At 35.2% G+C, this 16,608-nt stretch overlaps 2 protein-coding genes and 1 long non-coding RNA gene across 3 annotated transcripts; 1 reads left to right on the top strand and 2 right to left on the bottom strand.

Moving 5' to 3' along the window:
• Positions 1 to 3,241: 3,241 nt before the first annotated feature.
• On the bottom strand, positions 3,242 to 4,481 carry LOC112765512 (uncharacterized). Its single transcript, XR_003183802.2, has 2 exons — positions 3,983 to 4,481; positions 3,242 to 3,850 (listed from the first exon to the last, which is right to left on the bottom strand). It is a non-coding gene; the product is annotated as an uncharacterized lncRNA (long non-coding RNA).
• A 1,645-nt stretch (positions 4,482 to 6,126) lies between these two features.
• LOC112764157 (uncharacterized) lies at positions 6,127 to 8,258 on the top strand. The gene is made up of 9 exons (XM_025809692.2): positions 6,127 to 6,360; positions 6,449 to 6,475; positions 6,556 to 6,635; positions 6,887 to 6,956; positions 7,055 to 7,103; positions 7,218 to 7,269; positions 7,395 to 7,419; positions 7,506 to 7,597; positions 7,865 to 8,258. Exons 1-9 carry the CDS (start codon positions 6,220 to 6,222, stop codon positions 7,905 to 7,907), a joined length of 579 nt encoding a protein of 192 aa, XP_025665477.1. The 5' UTR covers positions 6,127 to 6,219; the 3' UTR covers positions 7,908 to 8,258.
• On the bottom strand, positions 8,229 to 11,733 carry LOC112764154 (probable protein phosphatase 2C 27). Its single transcript, XM_025809689.3, has 4 exons — positions 10,639 to 11,733; positions 10,198 to 10,392; positions 9,242 to 9,447; positions 8,229 to 8,962 (listed from the first exon to the last, which is right to left on the bottom strand). Exons 1-4 carry the CDS (start codon positions 10,858 to 10,860, stop codon positions 8,410 to 8,412), a joined length of 1,176 nt encoding a protein of 391 aa, XP_025665474.1. The 5' UTR covers positions 10,861 to 11,733; the 3' UTR covers positions 8,229 to 8,409.
• Positions 11,734 to 16,608: the final 4,875 nt, after the last annotated feature.

Below are 16,608 nucleotides of genomic sequence, written 5' to 3'. Positions count from 1 at the left end.
TCAAAAATAATACTAATAAATATTATATAATTATAAAAAAATAAATGAGTTTATAATTATTGTTAAATAAAAATATAATTAATTTAAAAATAAGTGAGTTTATAACTAAAATTAAAATAAATTAAATAGAAGTAAATTATTTGATGTAAGATATCTATATATATTTTAATTTATAAATAAATTAATAAGAAATATAATAGCCTGGTGGCTGTGAATGTCACCTTTTTCATTGAGGATAGGAGTTTGAAACCCACCTCAAGTATTTTGAAAAAAATTTAACTTCCAAGGGGTTCGGTCAGACCGGTCTCACCGGTTTTTACTGATTCGCACCGGTTCTCTGCCTTGTTCGGTTCAAGTAACGGATTAGACCAGTATAAGATCTCGTTCACCGGTTAATCAATCAAACTGATCGGTCCAATCCGATTTTAATAACTATGATTCTGAGAATTGGACTGATCATCAAACCATTTTAGTTAGGGTTAAGTACGATTTTGGTCCCTAAGGTATAGGCTAAAAATTTTTTTTCGTCTCCAACCTTTTTTTTGCATACAAATCGTTCCTAAGGTTCAATGTAGTTTTAAAATCGTCCTTTTAACCTAAATATTAAAACTCTGGACTAAATTACCCCTAACAAAAAATAAAAAAATAAAAAAAAGGGAACAAAAGAGAAAGAGAACGACCACAAGCTGTGCAGTTTTCTCTATGCCATTCTCAAAGTCACTCCTCTAATTTGATCTAAAGGATATAGTTTCACTTCATTCAACGACCAATGCAAGATCTTTGGCGACGGTTTCTAGTCCTGAATTGGCGTCGTTTTGTGTCCGTGGGGGACTGGTTTGGATTCAGGACAATACGACGGAGGAGAGAGTAGTAGCAGTGGTGGTGGCAGCAAATTCTCGTCGAAAGGAAAGATGATGAGTAAGATTTGGATGGTGAATGGGAGCATTAGCGTGGTTCACCAGCTTCATGCTCTGGTGAGCCGCAACTGCATGACGAGTGATGCATGAGTGGTGTGGGTGGAGGTCGGAAAAGGGAACAAGGTGAGAGTGGTACTCATCGATGTCTACATTACAATTGAGCTCTGGAGTGGCTGGCAGTTCCTGTGATCGGGGCCGGTTGTTGGCGCATTCTTTAGCCACCTAAGGTCCGGTTGTCGAAGGAATCACCATTTCTTGGGGTGATGAGATTTGCTTCTATCTTCATCTTGAATGTCTGAAAAATTTGAGGATGTATATTGTCAATTTGACCCAAAAAAGTTGTCTTTTAGTTTAGTGTTGATCATTTACTGTGAAGCTGTGAGGGGTTGCTATAGTTGCTATTCTGCTTTTTGAAAGTAGAAACTAGAAATAAATTCATAGTGTAGTGTTCTTGTAATAATGATGATGGAAATATGGAACCATGTGGTTTAAGGAAGAGGATAAAGAAGAATAGAAACTAAGTATTTTGGTGAAGAAGGAGAAGGGTATTTTGGTCCGAAGGACGATTTTAAAATTACGTTGAACCTTAAGGACGATTTTGTATGCAAAAAAAGGTTGGAGACAAAAAAGAAATTCAGATTATACCTTAGGGACCAAGATCATACTTAACCCTTTTTAGTTACTAGTTTACTGATTTATTAGTTCAATCAATTTAATCGAACAATCATTTTATAATAAAATAATAAATAAAATATAAATATACACACTAAAATATAATTATATTTTAATATAAATCTTAAAATATCATTCAAATTAAAATTATTACATCAAATAAAGTATTATAAATTCATTTAAGTACAAACTTAAAAATTAAATAACAAAAAATATTTAAATATGTTATAAAATATAAAGAATAATCTCAAAAAAATATTTAACACTATAATGATATCTTAATCCTTAAATTTTTTATTTAAAAAAGTATGTTTTATATCCTATAATTTTTAATATATATTATAGGTTAAGTTAAATTTATCATATTAATATTTAAAATATAAATATACTTTCTAAAGAAGTGCAAACCATCCCCATATCTCATTGCATCTAATTTTCATTCAGAATGGTGATTCCAAAGGATAAAATTTATGTTATTTTTCGTAATAGAGTATCTGGGGTTTATACCAACTGACCTGATTGCCACCAACAAGTCCATCAATTCAGGAAAAATATCTACCAGCGGTATACAAATATTGAAGAAGCCAACAAGACATGGCACAATTTCTTGATCCATAATCAAGAACAGCACATGATCATTAACGACGCAGTAGAAGAGCAATAACTTAACCACGAAGTCCAGCCAGTTGATCAAAATCATCTTTTGGTAATGCCACCTGTAGGTAAGTTTCAACACTCGTTGCAACATCCTGTCATTGCAAATGTCCCACCCAATTCTGTAGTACGTACCCTCCATCAACATGCAGTGGTTTGCCTACTGCTCTTGTTTTGGTTGTAGTTATCGTCCTCATGATATACATTGCTATGGTTATGAGATAAACACACATTTCTAGGACATGCCTCCACTCAAACGGTTCATGGGATTTAATAATGCTTTATGTCTGTTTATGCATTTACGTCCTATCTATGTCATTAGTAATCACATGTATAATTCTACGTTGTTACTGTGCAGCGTTGTTAATGGATCTTAATGTTATTGTTCTTAGTAATGCCACCTCTATAGGCTTTTCTTAGGAGATTCTGCACTTGTACTGACGTATTTTCACTTATTTTTATAATCATGTTTTTGTATTTACCCCTTTTCAACTAACGTATTCACACTTAATTCTCAAATTTACTGTTTCATTCAACAACAATATAAATCCCTAAACCTATACCAGCTAATCAAACCAATTCATATAATTGTACATCCATACTAATATCATTAACAAAACCCTCTATATATTGCTCCGCTTAATTGGTACCCCATAATGATTACTCTCCTCTGCCTATACTGCAGTTCTGTCGCACCATTACACTAAATGCCAAAAAAATTTGTATCCCGAGTCCATATTGCAAAACAAAACAAATCCAAAAAATCACATCAAGTCAGGATTCTCTGTGCAGTGGGATCTCTGAATCAGTCCAACCTCTGAATCAATGCCATCAACATAAAATATTAAACACAACACAACAAAAGATATTCAACGCGCATTTACTCTACGTCCCGGTTCAGAGACCAATTTTAGCTACAACATTCTCTTTCATCAATTGCAAATAAAATGCAACACACCAATATAACATTGTCACCACTATTAATGGCACAACTAATCTTCCGTTTAAAACCAACAAATACTATTCATATTAAAAGGATTCAGGTCAATAATCGACATTATAAACCAACTTAATTGAAACTAGGCATCTCATAACTAACCACAATCAAAGTAAACAACACCATCATTATTAAATATAAACATAATCAAAGCAACTTAATTCAAGGGAAACATCCTTCGATACGAGCATTCACAGCTACCTGGTAACTTGCCATCAAATTTTCATAATCTTCTTCCAATTGGCCAACCTTCGCTCGAAGTGCGTTGTTAGTATCACGTAGCATCTTCACTTTAAAGTAGTTATAGTCTTTAATTCCTTACTAATCATATCTAGGACTTGACTAACCATCTTTAGAGCTGCTTCTTTGTACGTCATCTTTTCCACCATTGAAAAATGACCTTTCGCACTCATTTCAACTTCGTATGGCTGCCCAGGAAGCACCACCGTAAAACCATAGAAGGGGCCTACATCACTAAGATATCTTTCTTGCTTAAAGAAACACGGCCCAAGGATTTCGGACTCGTAGCATAGCTTCACCAAAAGTTCCTCCATGCTATTCAGTATAGGAAAATCACCATTGACCTCCTCCTCTAGGATCACTGGAAGCCCTGCATCCACAATTCTACGATTTGTCAAAACCCAACTCGGAATGAAAACTTGTTAAGTAAATTGACCCCTCTTTTGATAAACAATTAAGGTGCTCCGAAAATGAAAAATAAACCTGCATGTTAAAAACTTACAAGAGACCACTAGTCATGGCCAGCTATTCCCACATTCCTTGTCCCCTTTCTCATTCCCTCTACCTTCGCATGAATATCCCATCATTTCAAGAGTGGCAGCATTCTCAGCAGCAATGGAATGCAATCTTGCATTGAATGCTAAAACAACTTGTTGGTAGCTTGCTAAAGCTGGTACTCAGGGAAAGTGAAGTCCATAATCTACTCCTTGACGTCTTCCCAACTTGTGTATACTCCTGTTCGCCTCCCCTTCGTGACAGCGAAGAACATATAGCGTTGCATTTTATCGTCTATCTCACACTACCTCTCCTCCAGTATGTCTCGGGCACAAACAGCTGCAAAATGACTAGTTCTTTCTTGGGTTCAGGAAGCCTCAACTATATTGCCCTGCTTCGGCTACCACTTCAACGTTAACAAACCATTTATGACAATGCCTCATTCTACATAAACAGAAATTCCTTTAGTAACATATATTTCTAATGTTGTTTCTTATTAAAAAAAAATTCAACCATGTTAACCCTAAACTTTTCAAACAAATCAACACACTTTAGGCCCAGCCTACTGTAATCTCATTTTGTCCGTAGCAACCATAAACAAATGTAACCCAACTTACACTCGTAACAAAATAAACAAAAACCCAACCCCAATTTTAGCCCACTTCATAAGCCCAATGTCAAAATAAAACTATTTACACGTGTCAACTCTAACATGTACATTTTCTAAAATGGCCCTAACCATAGGGGTCAAATTTTCAATAACCAACACACCGGATATACCCCGGTTAAGGTAACGAGTTACACGTCAATGCATCAACGATTGTATCAACAAAGCACACGCGGCCAATCCATATGCCAACAACAGTGCCGGCGTCACGAGCGCCTCATCTGGAAAGCTGCATGTAAAAATTTACTGTATATCAAATCAATTATGACTACTTGCTGAACTATTATAGTGAAACAGATACCCACGTGTCTATCTCAAAATGTAGCCACGATAGTTTCTTAGGTGTAGAAATTTTCTTCTTTTTACACGGTAGCATTGACCTAAAACAAAAAATAAATAAATAAATAATACCTAAAAACCAAAGTCTGGTGAAAATAGGATGTGAAAATAGAAAATAAGATTTTATTATTTTCACTATTTTCACTTTTCCTTCACAAAATTCAGAAAACAGAAAACACTAAAATAAAAACAGAAAATGAAAATACAAACCAAACGCACCTTAAGTAACCTTAGTGAATACTTCTTAATAGCAATAAAAAATTGAACGAGTAGTCTAACAGCGGCTGAATGACCAAAGAAAAAGAAAAAACTAGCAGCGGTAACAAGGCAATGATGGTATACTCCAGCCTTCTCCTTCTCCTTCAACATATGATCAGCTTATTCTTTTTTACCTCTATGTTTTTACTTCCTAGTGGTTCCTCTGCTTGTGCCACCCTTGGTCTGCCTTTTTTTACTATCAAATTTGCTGCCTTTGATCTATGTCTTTCCTTCGTCGCAGTCATTTTTACTGTTCTGCCTGCCAAATTTATCTCTGTCTTTTCTTTTTCTTCTTCTTTTCTACCATAAACGACAACAATCGTCCACATGAGGAGAAATTAGGAAATTGAGGGTTTTTTTTTTTAATTTCTGCATTTTTTATTTTTTTTATAGAACGACGCACTTTGTTGGTGTACCCAAAATCGACTAGATTTTGGTTCGATTCAACCATCCAAAATTTGGCCGGTTCAATAATTTACATACAGTTTTGGAATCGATGATTTTTTTATAGTAAACCAAATTGTATTTGTGTTTGTTTTGCAGTTGGGTCAGTCTGACCGGCCAGTCCAATCTAATTTTCAGAACCATAATATTATTACATTTGTAAAAGTAATCAAATTTTTAAATTTGTTATCTAAAAAATATTTAAATATTTAAATGTAGTTAGATAATTTTGTATAACTCTTTATATGTCAATATATTAAAATTAAATTTTAACAAAAATTTAAAAATGTTTTATTTATCAGTTAATTAATTAAAAAAATTTATTTTAATAACAATTAAAAGAGAGAACAATTAAAGATTGGATACCATCTAATCTTTTTTCTACCGCAGAGGATCCACTCCCGAAACATTACCAATTTACATTGAGTAAATCTTATCATTCATTTAACTTTTAATACTATTTAAGTATTAACAGTGTGGGAATTTGGGGAAAAGCTATAGGAAATTACGCATAAGGCGCTACGCAGCTGGTGTGGATGGTAAAGAAGACGATGGAGAAGGAAAGGTTTCGGTCAATGTCAGTGGCGGCACTTTGGCTGTTGGTATTGGCGGTCGCCAGCATATTTGCTCTTTCCGATGCCATCGATGACAAATGCGCCGCCTGTAGAGCTGTCGCCGTATGCATTGAATCCGATTGCTCATTTAATCTCTTTCTGTTTTGGATCTTGGATCTTGGATCTTACCCTTTCCTTTTTGTGTGTGCAGGGGGAGCTAGAGTTTGAGCTCTCCAAGGTAACACCACATCTTTTTTGTTCCCATCCGAATTCAAACAATTTTTTTCCTTGTTAATTTCACAGTAAATGATTGAGTAGGAGAAGCCGCGGAATCATTTGGATATGCGTCACCGCTTGGATTCCAAGGGCCAGCGTCAGGGCAAACTTATTGATTACAGGTTTTATTTTCACCTACCTACTTTCTTTAGCTTCATTCATTCATAGATCATAGCACAGAGCCAATTTTGATGATAAGGATTCGCAACTTGACTTCATAACTGATACATTTGGTTCAAGGTTTTGGTCATTTCGTTTCTTCAAACAATTAGTGGTTTCATCTATCTATCTATGTATGTTGATCTCTCCAACAATTAAACAAACAAACGTCTCTTAAATTGTGAATTAAACTGTTTAATTTTGTGCAAAACAGAGTTAGCGAGCTTAGAGTAGTTGAACTCCTTGACGATCTTTGTGATAAGATGCAAGACTACACACTCAAGGTTCCTTCTTCTCTGTTCCAATGCTTGATTCTGTGGCTACTTAGATTTTTTACAATGGATGTTATCATCAGTGTTCTGTTTCCATCTATATTTTGCAGGATGATACAAATGAATGGTACAAAGTTGTTAGTTGGGAATTACTCTCAAGTATGTACTTTGAGAATAATTTTTTGTGAGTTCTTCTTTTGATGACCATTTGTTATTACTTTACTACTTAGATTACAAGAGTTTCCTGAACAACCATATTCTTTCTCTTCACAGATAAGCAAGAAGCCAAGGCATATGCAAAGGATATATCTACTTATTGTGGAAGGTAAGAGGCACATAGTTTTATAACCCTACTACTATTTTTTAACAGGGATATTTATGGGAGGAATTTTTCGCCTTTAGCTTTTGCAACACAGTTGTGTCCTAACCATATGTGTGTACTCTGACCAGATTGCTTGAAGAAACAGAAGATGAGGTGAATTTTCCTGTTTGAATTCTTCTCAGGTGTATCTGCATTATGTGGTAGAGATGCACTATTTCTAATGATGCCAAACTTTGCAGTTCGCTGAGTTGATAAAGAAAGGATCCGTTAAAGTGGGAGAAGTGAGCAAAGTTCTTTGTCAAGATTTGAGCAAACACTGCAGTCAAAGGAGGTAACATCAAATATAATAATAGGAATTTACTGTCTTAGCGATTTACTTATGTAAAATGGGCAATGGGGTGTCCAAGCAAGTTCAATCTTCTAAAGATCATGGAAATAAACTCTTAAGAGGGAACAGTAGTATCTAATTTCAAAATGTGGGAGCTTATAATTCACCCCAATTTCAGTAGGTGACTTCGATATTTCAAAACTTTGATATTTAATAATTGATGTTCACAAAATGATAGTATAAACTGATAAATGCTGTATTTTCATGCAGTATTTCAGAGAAGGGAGAGGACAATGGTAATGGAGAGCTCTGAAAAACTGGATAACAGGAAGGTTCAAACTATCTGCTTTTGATCTGTTAAAGCATATACAATGCATCTCAAAATTGATGATGTCCTTGTCCCAGTTGAAACTGCTGGGACGTTTTTTTCTCAAATCAAAAAGAAACTTTATCAGTGAGTTGGTGGATCGGACTCCAATCAAGTAATGACTAAATTATGACTTCGATATTGTGCACTGCACTTTTAACATCTTTCTTTTCCCCTTTTAACAATTTCTATTTCAGAGAGATACTATAGATGCCTAATGCCAGGATTGTTGAGAGCTATTTTGGATTAAACAAATCAAGAATACCCTTTAAATAAAAATAAATATTCATTGTGGAAGCTTTTAGCTAAGCTACAGTCATTCCCAAAAAGAAGGGAATATCAGTGTTGTATTTAATCTATGTAGCACATAGAAAGTAGAAACCAGTTATCTAATTTGTACAGACAAATGCTACGGGGGAATGTTATAGTCTTATAGAGTATATAAAACCTAAGAGTCCAATACACCCTTGAGTAAATTGAGGCCTTCTGCAGATATGCTCCTTCTGACTCGAGAAGGTGGTGTCTCTATTCTTGGAGGAGGATCTTGTGAGAAACACACCACGATCACTGTTAAGTTATCACAAGAGTTGCGCTTAAGAGCCTCTCTGACCAGTTCTCTTGAACACCTTTCAGGATCATTGTGTATCATTAATTCTTTCCTTGCCATTGTCACAGCGCATTGGTTACTCATCACGTCCCATAATCCATCACAACCCATTATCAAGAACTCGTCGTCCTCAGTCAGGTTGATTTCTTGCAACTCAGGTTCCGCGCTCAGAGGGCATGCAGAGCCCTTGGGACCTTTCATGTGCCAGTCTCCTAGAGCACGGGAAACTGACAGTTGCCCGTTCAAGTATCCATCGTATACCACACCACCAAGCCTCTCAATCCTCAGCCTCTCCGAAATACGATTTGGTTTCTGGTCTGTTGACATCTCGACTGCTCTACCTCGCCTCCCCAGTACAGCTCTACAGTCCCCGGCATTGGCGACCATCATGGTCCTGTCAAACATGAAATTTCCACAACTTGAGGGAGGTATCTAGTCACATGTCATGCAACTGGATGCACGTTATTTCAGATTCTTTTTCCAACTCGTGCCTTCCCTTTCCAAATAGGAACAAAAGTTCCCAGATTTGTTTCCCCATATATGATATGAATAATAATAGATGCCACTTCTATCTAGTTATAAAAATTAAGAAACTAACAGCCAATATGAAAAAAGGCAACAAAAGCTTGCTACATCAATGAAACTAACTTTATTCATAAATGAAGATAATTACCTTCCATTAACAAGAGTTGTTAAAGCAGTGGTTCCAGAGGAGATATCTAACGAACTAGAATCTGCAAATGCATAATCAGCTTTCAAGAAAGCACTTGTAATTGCCTTTGCCACGCAAGTTGGAAAATGGGAGTCCTCAAGTATGAATCTAAGGATGTTATTTCTTATAAAAGAAGCTGCATCTGTACCTCCATGCCCATCAAACACCTGAATAAATATGAATGAATTGTTCAACACTAAATTCTCCTTTTTTTTTTTTTTTATGTGATCGTTCAACATATGCAATCAAAAAATATTCTAAATCTCATTTGTATAATCAGTGGGAGAAACAATAGTGTACAACAAAGTCTCCGCCTTTCCCCATTGGATAGGGTCACTCAATAAGGATAAAAAAGTGCCGTTGCCCCATCACAATTCACAAACTTTGTCCATAGACTAATCTGTAAAATCTTTAAGAAATTTTTAATAGTTTAATGTAGAGATTTTATCTCCTCCTACTTACCAAACTGTGCTACATGAATTTACTTTATTACTAATCTAGAATTCATATTAAATAACCAAATTGTCTGTAAATTTTTTTTCTTACAAAAAAACACCAAAGTGAGATTCTACTTCCTGTTTTCCACAAAAGCGGCTAGTGGTACCCCCATATTCTGTAATCTGTACGATGCATTCATTTCTTAGTCTGCGCTATCTACTTTGTCTTAATTTTCTTCTATAAAAACTAAATATATTGGGAAAAAGAAGCTCTCTATAATTCATTTGTCCTATAGTTAAGAATGTCACATTTTGTTGGAAATTGAGCTTTAGCGATAATTCATTTCACAGGAATCAAGCAACAAGGGATTCTAAATCATTGGTTATGGAAACATAACTTGACGATAAAACACATAATCTAAGTATTAAGATCATCATAGCAGATGCATGTAAAGTTAGGTAAAATTAAAACACACTTACACCATAGAAAGCTCCTGTAAAAGGAAAATTGGAAGATGAACCTAGATGCTGAATAAGATCATCTATGCATATATGTTCATCTTCCATATATTCTTTAGGTCCTTTTTCAGCACAACTTCCTGACCGAAATATGGGTAGAAACTCTGTGTTTTCTTCAGAAGATGACTTGCATCCTGTAACCTCCACATCCAAACTCTTTAAGTAAAAGAGAGAAAAACAGCCAAAATTAGATAACCTGCGCTTTCCAAAATACTATTAACAAAGTAAAGTATGATACTTTTGCTAGAAAGAAGGACGAATCTTCTGATCAATTTAATTCATATTAGTTTAGCTAGATGAATGATAAAGGATTTGATTAAACAAAAAATATTACAAGAATACAATGAAATCTCCTAAGCATAGCCAGCAATATCAACTAGTGATGAGGAACATAAACTTTACCAAATCTGGTGCAGCAACCAATCTAGTGGTGCTAATACTATGTCTCATGCCGGAGCCATGGTGGCGTGGAGGTTTGCCCCTTGCCATTTGTCTTACATTACTCAAATCTTCTGATTTCTCATCTTCCATAACTAATACATTTCCTTTATCATTTTCACCTTCTAGCATAGTAAATTGATGAGGAAAGTCCATACCCACATGCATAGTCCCTCCAGAAATCATATACCAAACCAATTGCTACTTAGATTCACAACTAATAAGATGATCTTCTACAAAACTATGCCAAGTATATTTTCCACTCACTCATATAAAGCCAATCAACAACTGAAGAGTGAGCATTCCCTTTTCTGCTGAATTCAGCTATCATAAGCAAAGTGAAAGATGTTCCAATCCCTGAAGGTGAAGTTAAACAGAAGTCATCATGATTTAATCATCAGGTGAATTGGGTGGATGATGGAATCATATGTGAATTCAAACTCTGCCACGTTCCACACTTTTGGTATCAACTAAATTAGGAACCAAAAGTGATGCGTTGTAAAATATCAAGTGGGAAAGGAAGGAATTGAGTTGGGATCATCAAAGAAAGCGACTTAAACTTAGAATCAGGTAAAAGAATGGATTATAAATAGGTGGGTGTGGGAAGTAGGTGAGGGAAGGGAACAATAAATGGAGGGAATTAAGAGTGGGTTAAAGAAAAGAGCAGAAATTTGCTGTAGAAGCAAGCATCGCGTCCACAAGAGAGAGAGAGAGAGAGAGAGAGAGAGAGAGAGAGAGAGAGAGAGAGAGAGAGAGAGAGAGAGAGAGAGAGAGAGAGAGAGAGAGAGAGAGAGAGAGAAGTCACGCCACCTAACCCCAACCCAGAAAAGAGAGAAGACTTTATCAACTCTCAAAATCAAATCAAAATCCAACAACTACTGTTGAAAAACAACAAGCCTGGCTTCCAGATTATTATGAATTGATGATGATGACGATGATGTGGAATGGAACAAATAACAACACACTTGGAACTTTGATATTGCTGAGTGCGATGATAGAGACAAACAAATTAGAAGGAAGAAAAGAAAAATGAGGTTGGATTTTATCATTTTAGGCAATAGGAGCTATGGCTATGTACCGGTGATTTCAGGTAAACTGCTGCTGCTGTGGATGTGGAACTTGGACACGTGGAGGATTTCTATTGGGTAGTGTGGATTGCGTCCTAGCCGTTAGATATGCCACGAGAAAAATAATTGTCACATTTAATGTGCACTAAAATAGTAAAATCAGTTATTAAATGACTTTATTAAATCAAACTAGTACCAATATTACGCTATTCACCCAAAATAAAAAATGGTAGGTGAAAAGCTTTTTTATATAAATAGAAACAGTTGGAATAGATTTAGATTCATTTATAAATCGAAACAGTTATATTCGATTTATATAACACCCTAATAAATCTAAATGATCTGTTTCGATTTATATATATATGACATGTTTTCTACTAAATCTAATGAGACCAATTCGATTTATGTAGACTATGGTAACTTAGTAAATTTATTCCCACATATTCAAATTATGCTGCTGGAAAATCTATGGTAATTCGAAACAAGTTGTTTCGATTTATGCTTGTTTTCGAGCCCATTGTAATTTGAAACAGGTCTATTAGATTTACTATCAACATCACTATAAATATAGTTCGAATTGGAGCCATTCGAACCACATTTCACAACCCTTTCCCACTGTATCCCCAACCTAAATACCCCAATATTTCTAAAAAATAACGTCACGAGGGATAATTCGGACTGACTTTATCGTTTAGACGGAATTGCCTACATTGCTGGTGTCATCAATGAAGAGGTTAGTGTATGCTATTTTTTTTTCAAAAATAATTTTAAATATTTCACTTTAATATTTTTTCAAAAATAGTATTATTAAACTAGATAGAGTGGTTAGATGAGTGGCTTAATAATCTACATAGGTAGAGGCGAAGAAGTTCTAATTTGGATAGTGGTTACGAATAAGTAGAAAAAATGTGATTAGTGAAGACTATCAAATAATTTATGTTAAAGTTTTTTCAAAAATAGTATTAAACTAGATATAGTGGGTAGATTAGTGACTTTATAATGTATAGCGGTGTAGTCGAAAAAGTTCTAATTTAAAATAGTGGCTACGAATAAGTAGAAAATATCTGAGTGGTGAAGACTGTTAAATAAATTACGCTAATTTTTTTTCCAATATAGTATTAAACTATACAGTGAAGACGATGTGTAGTGCCCATTAGATATTAGTTAGACTAGTCACCGATTATCTTAGCCGTGAGTTGGGCTGCATGGATAAATGTTTTATTATTATTAAACTTATTTTTATTAGGCCCAGTTTCATGAATAAAAGAAATGTTTTTGTGTTCGTTCCCGTTACGTTACTTGGTTGCATTTATGGGATTATTAGGAATAATATATTGTTATGTAGATATGTTTCCGTATAGTCGTGACGGAGAAATTGTTATGTTGTTTATGCAGCATCACCGATGTACACCGCATGAAACAACAGCATGGTATGCGATTGGATAAGAAGATCGTTCCATATTTGTTGATGGCCAATTTGTACCATCTTGCGAGGCTGAACGATACCTGATTTAAATTGGATGAGCCATTGGTCAGTGCATTCGTCAAGAGGTGGCGTCCGAAGACGCACACGTTTCATATGTCATTCGGGGAGTGCACGATTATACTGCAGGACATGGCGTACCAGTTGGGGTTGCCGATAGATGGGCAGTACGTCAGTGGATGCCTGACGGAGTTTGAGCGATACATCCAAGACGGTCGTCTAGCTTGGGTGTGGTTTCAGGAGCTGCTGGTTGTATTGCCTCCTGCAGACTGCATCGACAAGTTTACAGTGAGATGCAGTTGGATGCTGGACACATTCGAAGAGATACCTGTTGGCGCCGACGACGCCACTGTTAGGAGATACTTGTAATTGATTTGAGTAATTTTTTTTATAACTTACTTGAATTATATATATTGTGGAACATGTTTTTGAGCTAAGAACACATAAGCATGTGAGTTTTGAGCCTAATTGTATGGTTACATTATATAACCACTATTTTTATTCTTGTGTGTATTATTCTCTTTCTATGATTGTAATCTTTGATTTGTTTGATTCTTTATATCCATTATTTTACGTATGAATGCACTTATATGATTGAGGTCATCGTTTCAAATAACTCACTTACCCAAATAGCCTACCTTTTATCTTCCATTGTTAGCCAATTTTGAGCATATGCTAAACCCCTTCTATTCTCAATTTTAGCACATTACAAGCCTTGAAGCAAAAAATAATAAATATCCCTTGTTTGGATCTTTGATTAGCTTAGGCTAGTGAGAGTGTGTATCATTTAAGTAAGGGAAAATTTGGGAACATTAGTTGGGATAAAAGGGTGTTTTTATATTTTTGTCAAAATTTTGGAAAGTGGGTACATACTCATGCATTGAATGTTTAAACCATATGCATTGGTACCTTTGTATATAATTCATCAAAAGAAAAAAAAAAGAGAAAAACAAAAGAAAAATGAAAAAAAATATAAAAAGAAAAGAAAAAGAAAAAGGAACCAATAAAAAGGGACAAAATGTCCCAAAGTAAAGTAACAATATCAATGCATATGGGATGTGATCAAAAAGAGAATGCATGAGTGTGTAAAAAAGTGAAGAATGGATAGTTAAATTTTTGCATTTTGAATTGTATAGGTTGTAGGTTAGGTGGGAGCTTAAGTCAATCAAAGATTCAAATTTCGAGCTCACTTGACCATATACAACCTTACCTTGACCCTAGCCCCATTACAACCTACGGATAAGTTCTCATGATATTTGTATGCATGCATTGAATAATTGTTTCTTGTTAGATGAAAAAAATCTTGGAAAGCATGATTAGGAGAGAATGGAGCGAATCAACCCTATACACTTGAGTGACTAGAGCGGATACACATCCGGTGAGGGTTCGATTGTGATCAATTACGTGTTTTCACCTATGATCATCTCTTTTCTTACAAGTTTGTAAACTATTTTCAATAACTCAATTCAATCGTGGGTTTAATTTGATTGCTATTGCTTTAGCCCTTGTGTGCATATATGTATTCTTGGGAATTGATTTATTTTGACCAAATAGTTGCATGCATATAGATAGATTGCATGTAGATAGGTTGCATACAAATAGTTTGCATTGAATAAATGTTGATACCCTTTGTCTCTTTCTTGAGTTTAGCATGAGGACATGCTTGGTTTAAGTGTGGGGAGGTTTGATAAACCCCAATTTTGTGGTTTATCTTGTGTTGAATTTGGTGGGTTTTATCAACTTATCTCACATTTATTCAATGAAATAGCATGCTTTTGTAATTCTCCCTAATTTTGTGCTTAAAAGTGAAAACATGCTTTTTAGGCCTTAAAATAGCTAAATTTAATTCACTTTAATTCCATTCAATGCCTTGATATGTTTGTTGAGTGATTTCAGATTCATAAGGCAAGTATTGGATGGAAGAAGTGAAGAGAAAAGCATGCAAAGTGGAGAATTCACAAAAAATGAGGATTTAGAGGACTCAAGGCCACGCGCACGCATCACCCACGCGTACGCATGAGAGAGGGGTTTGCTAAGCGACGCGCACGCGTCATCCACGCGTACGCGTGAGGAGAGAATTTGCAAGGTGACACGCAAGCGTCATCCACGTGCACGCATGACGTTCGTCACGTGACTTCATTAAAGGCAAAATGTTGGGGGCGATTTCTGAGCCAACTAGGCCCAGAACCAACTCATTTCTTATGCTATTTGATGTTGAATTCAAGAGGGAACAAGGGGGGAGCAATTAGATAGTGTAGGAAACATGCCTTAGATTAGTTCTAAAGAGAGAAGCTCCCTCTTCTCTCTAGAAATTAGGATTCTTAGTTTAATTTCCTTCTAGATTTAGGTTTTAATTCTTGTTTTCATCTTGTTTTCTTTGCAATTTCTCGTTTCTACATCTTTGTTCTCTTAGTTCCTTTTGTTAATTCTCTTTTATGTCATTTTTTATGTTTATGAACACTCTTGTCAATTTCAATTTTCTTTAATGCAATTTGAGGTATTTCATGTTTAATATTGCTTTCTTTAGTTGTTATTGTTGATTCCTTGTATTGGGTAGTTGTAGAATTTATTAATTCTTGCAATTTATTATGCTTTCCTTTTATGCCTTCAAAGTGTTTGACAAAATACTTGGTTGGATGTTAGAGTAGTTTTTGAGCATTCTTGGCTTGGAAAGAGAAATTAGGTGATCTTGAGTCATTAATACCCAATTTAGATTGATGATCTAGAGTTGTTAGTTAATATTATTTTCATTGACTCTAATCTCTTGCTAATTCAATTAGTAAGTTGACTAGGACTTATGGAGTGAGATTAACTAGTCCTATTTGACTTTCTCTCAATATGAAGATAACATTATACCTTCTTCCTATGTTAGAGATGACGAAATAGGATTAACTCTTGTTAAGTATTGTATTATGATTAATGACTAGGATAGAAAGCCTAGATTCTCAATTCTTGCCATGAATGCCTCTTTTTAGTAATTGCTTTCCTTAGTTGTTTGCTTTATTTTCTTGCCATTTAATTTCTTGCACTTTTATCAACTCAACCCGTGAAACTCAAAACCAATAATTGAGCACTCGATTGTGATTCCTAGGGAGAACGACCCGGGACAAATACTCTCGGTTATTTTTATTGGGTTGGACTTGTGACAACCAAAATTAAACTTTGATTGGGTGTTGTTTATCTGTTTGGAATTATACTTGCAACGAAGTTATTTCCTCTAACCGAGAAGAAATTCTAAGCCGACGGTAACGCTACATCATCGTCATATGTCCGAATCTTCGTCCCTCATCCCGATGCTATGTCCACAGTGCATGGTCAATCCTGTTAGCCCAATCACACATGGCAGGGTCTTTGGATCGGAGAATATCAAACCAATAGTCAAAT

This window comes from Arachis hypogaea, chromosome 17 (genome assembly GCF_003086295.3).
Source record: "Arachis hypogaea cultivar Tifrunner chromosome 17, arahy.Tifrunner.gnm2.J5K5, whole genome shotgun sequence".
Classification (NCBI taxonomy): Eukaryota; Viridiplantae; Streptophyta; class Magnoliopsida; order Fabales; family Fabaceae; genus Arachis; species Arachis hypogaea.
This window is presented reverse-complemented; position numbering and strand designations above follow the sequence as displayed.

Excerpts from the sequence above, each read along its gene's own strand:
- LOC112764157 (XM_025809692.2), top strand. The coding sequence starts at position 6,220 with ATGGTAAAGAAGACGATGGAGAAGGAAAGGTTTCGGTCAATGTCAGTG. Across the intron at positions 6,636-6,886 it reads GGCAAACTTATTGATTACAG|AGTTAGCGAGCTTAGAGTAG; the intron begins GTTTTATTTTCA and ends TGTGCAAAACAG. Across the intron at positions 7,104-7,217 it reads TAGTTGGGAATTACTCTCAA|ATAAGCAAGAAGCCAAGGCA; the intron begins GTATGTACTTTG and ends TTCTCTTCACAG.
- LOC112764154 (XM_025809689.3), bottom strand. The coding sequence starts at position 10,860 with ATGATTTCTGGAGGGACTATGCATGTGGGTATGGACTTTCCTCATCAA. Across the intron at positions 10,393-10,638 it reads TGGTTGCTGCACCAGATTTG|AGTTTGGATGTGGAGGTTAC; the intron begins GTAAAGTTTATG and ends TTTTACTTAAAG. Across the intron at positions 8,963-9,241 it reads ACAACTCTTGTTAATGGAAG|GACCATGATGGTCGCCAATG; the intron begins GTAATTATCTTC and ends CATGTTTGACAG.